General features: G+C 43.7%; 1 protein-coding gene across 2 annotated transcripts in view; it reads left to right on the top strand.

Moving 5' to 3' along the window:
- The window catches only part of pms1 (PMS1 homolog 1, mismatch repair system component), a 10,582-nt gene that overhangs the window by 7,475 nt on the left and 1,090 nt on the right, over positions 1-2,017 (top strand). For both annotated transcript variants that reach the window (XR_005233316.1, XM_037976264.1), the window contains exon 11: positions 723-853. Coding sequence is in view for 1 of the 2 variants with exons in the window: in XM_037976264.1 (XP_037832192.1) it covers positions 723-853 (131 nt within the window). In the remaining variant the exon portion in view is untranslated. The remainder of the gene's footprint in view (positions 1-722; positions 854-2,017) is intronic.

The raw sequence follows: 2,017 nt of genomic DNA on the forward strand, positions 1-2,017 counted from the left end.
ACAAACACTTTGTGTCTGCAAAACATGTGAGGAGAGCTGCAGACCAGGGACGATCCAGAAATGCTCATGAATGTCAGTTTAGAAGCTATCAAAGTTCTCAAATAAAGCACCTTTTGAGAATGTCAATGTTTGTTGGGAATTATCTTACAAAACTGGGAAGGATTTTTGGTTTATATATTAAAAGTTATGGTTGTTTATTGATTTTAATTTAAAAAATGCAACTTTTAGGAAAATGCCCAGCGAAATCAGGCATTTTAGCTGCAACAATCACAAAAAATGCCCGTGAAATCCTGGAGGGACTGACTAATGCACCCCCATACCATCAGAGAGGCAGGCTGGATGGTTTGGACCTGTCTGACCTCAGAACAGTTCTCCAGTTTCCTTCCTCTGACTAAACGACACGCATGTCAGGTTGATTGGTAACACTAAATTGTCCCTATGAGCGTGAGTGGCTGCCTGTCTCATTCGTCTCCACGTGTCCCTGTGATGGACTGGAGACATGTCCTCTTGGAGACAGGCACCAGAATTTGTACGACTGACGTCTGCAGCATCTTGGCTCCTCTGGAGCAGCTTTATTTCCTCCTGAAGGTGGTTTAGCGTCTTTGTTTCGACGTTTGATGCGTTCACTGCGTTTATTTAAAGCATCCATGTTTTTTTACGGCCCGCTCGGGTTCATCGCTGCCTGCTACAGATGTCCCCTGTCTTCATGTTTTTTTTCCCAGAAGCCTTGGCGGAGCTGAATACGTCGAGACTTTGTGCAGCATGGAGAAGCGGCCGGCGGATCTGAGCGGCGGCGTCGTCTTCTCTGACCCGCGGCTCGTTGCGAACGGATTTAGAATCCAACTCGCCACAGGTACGAACCGAAGCAGAGCTTTGAAAGCTGGTTTGCTGATTAATCCGTTGATAATTAGACGATGGTGTAACCGACCCCTGGACGAACGTGAAGTGGGTTACGTCTGCCGTACTTTCGTGTGTCGCTTGTTTTCCTTCACCTCACCCTGACATTGGCGCCGTGCCCGGCAGCGTGGTCTCACGGTAGGTTCGTCCCCCGGTGTGCAGGTGATGAGAACCGTCGCCCTGTAAGAAATTCCTGGGATTTTTTGGTTTGGCGCTGCCAGCCTCTGCGGCTGCACGAGGCCAAGGGCCATGTGAGGCGCTCTGAGTTTTCCTGTTTTATACAATCCAGCTACTTTGTGCTGTTTTAGCTGTTTGTGCATCTAAACCTTCGGCTCGTTCAGCTGCTGGGACTTTTGTTTTTTGTAACTTTTATACTTAGAAGAACACAGAGATCTTTTTTCTTTAAATCTCCTTCAGCAAACTGACTAAAGGTTTGTAGGTTTAGGCTGTTTAGCTTGCAGCTAGGTGTTTGCTACTTTTAGCCTTTAGTTAACCCTTTGCTTCTTAGCTTTTTAGCTAGTTTTGCTACTTCTACCAAGCATTTTGAACCATCTAGCTTGAAGCTAACTTTTCCCTACTTTCAGCTATGATTTAGCTACTTTTAGCTTTTAGTTAACCTTTTGCTACTTCTCCTTTTAGCTAGCCTTTTGCTACTCTTGCTGATATAACCTTTTGCTGCCCTTAGCTATTGTTTTTTATCTTGCAACTAGGTGTTTGCTACTTTTAGCTGTGATTCCGCTACTTTTAGCCTTTAGTTAACCTTTTGCTACTTAGCTTTTTAGCTAGCCTTTTGATATTTTTAGATTCTGGCTAACATTTGATAGCTTTAGCTAGCCCGTTGCTACTTTAAATTAACCTTTAGCTGCTTTTAGACAGTTTTGCTACTTCTACTGAGCATTTTAAGCCACCTAGCTTGAAGCTAGCATTTCTCCACTTTTTAGCTTTTACTTAACCCTTTTGCTACTTAGCTTTTTAGCTATTCTTTAGATATTTGTAGGTTCTGGCTAACATTTGGTAGTTTCAGTTAGCCCGTTGCTACTTTGAAATAACCTTTAGCTGCTTTTAGACAGCGTTTTGCTACTTCTACCGAGCATTTTGCACCATTTAGCTTGAAGCTAAC

Source organism: Kryptolebias marmoratus, linkage group LG6, assembly GCF_001649575.2.
Source record: "Kryptolebias marmoratus isolate JLee-2015 linkage group LG6, ASM164957v2, whole genome shotgun sequence".
Lineage (NCBI taxonomy): Eukaryota > Metazoa > Chordata > Actinopteri > Cyprinodontiformes > Rivulidae > Kryptolebias > Kryptolebias marmoratus.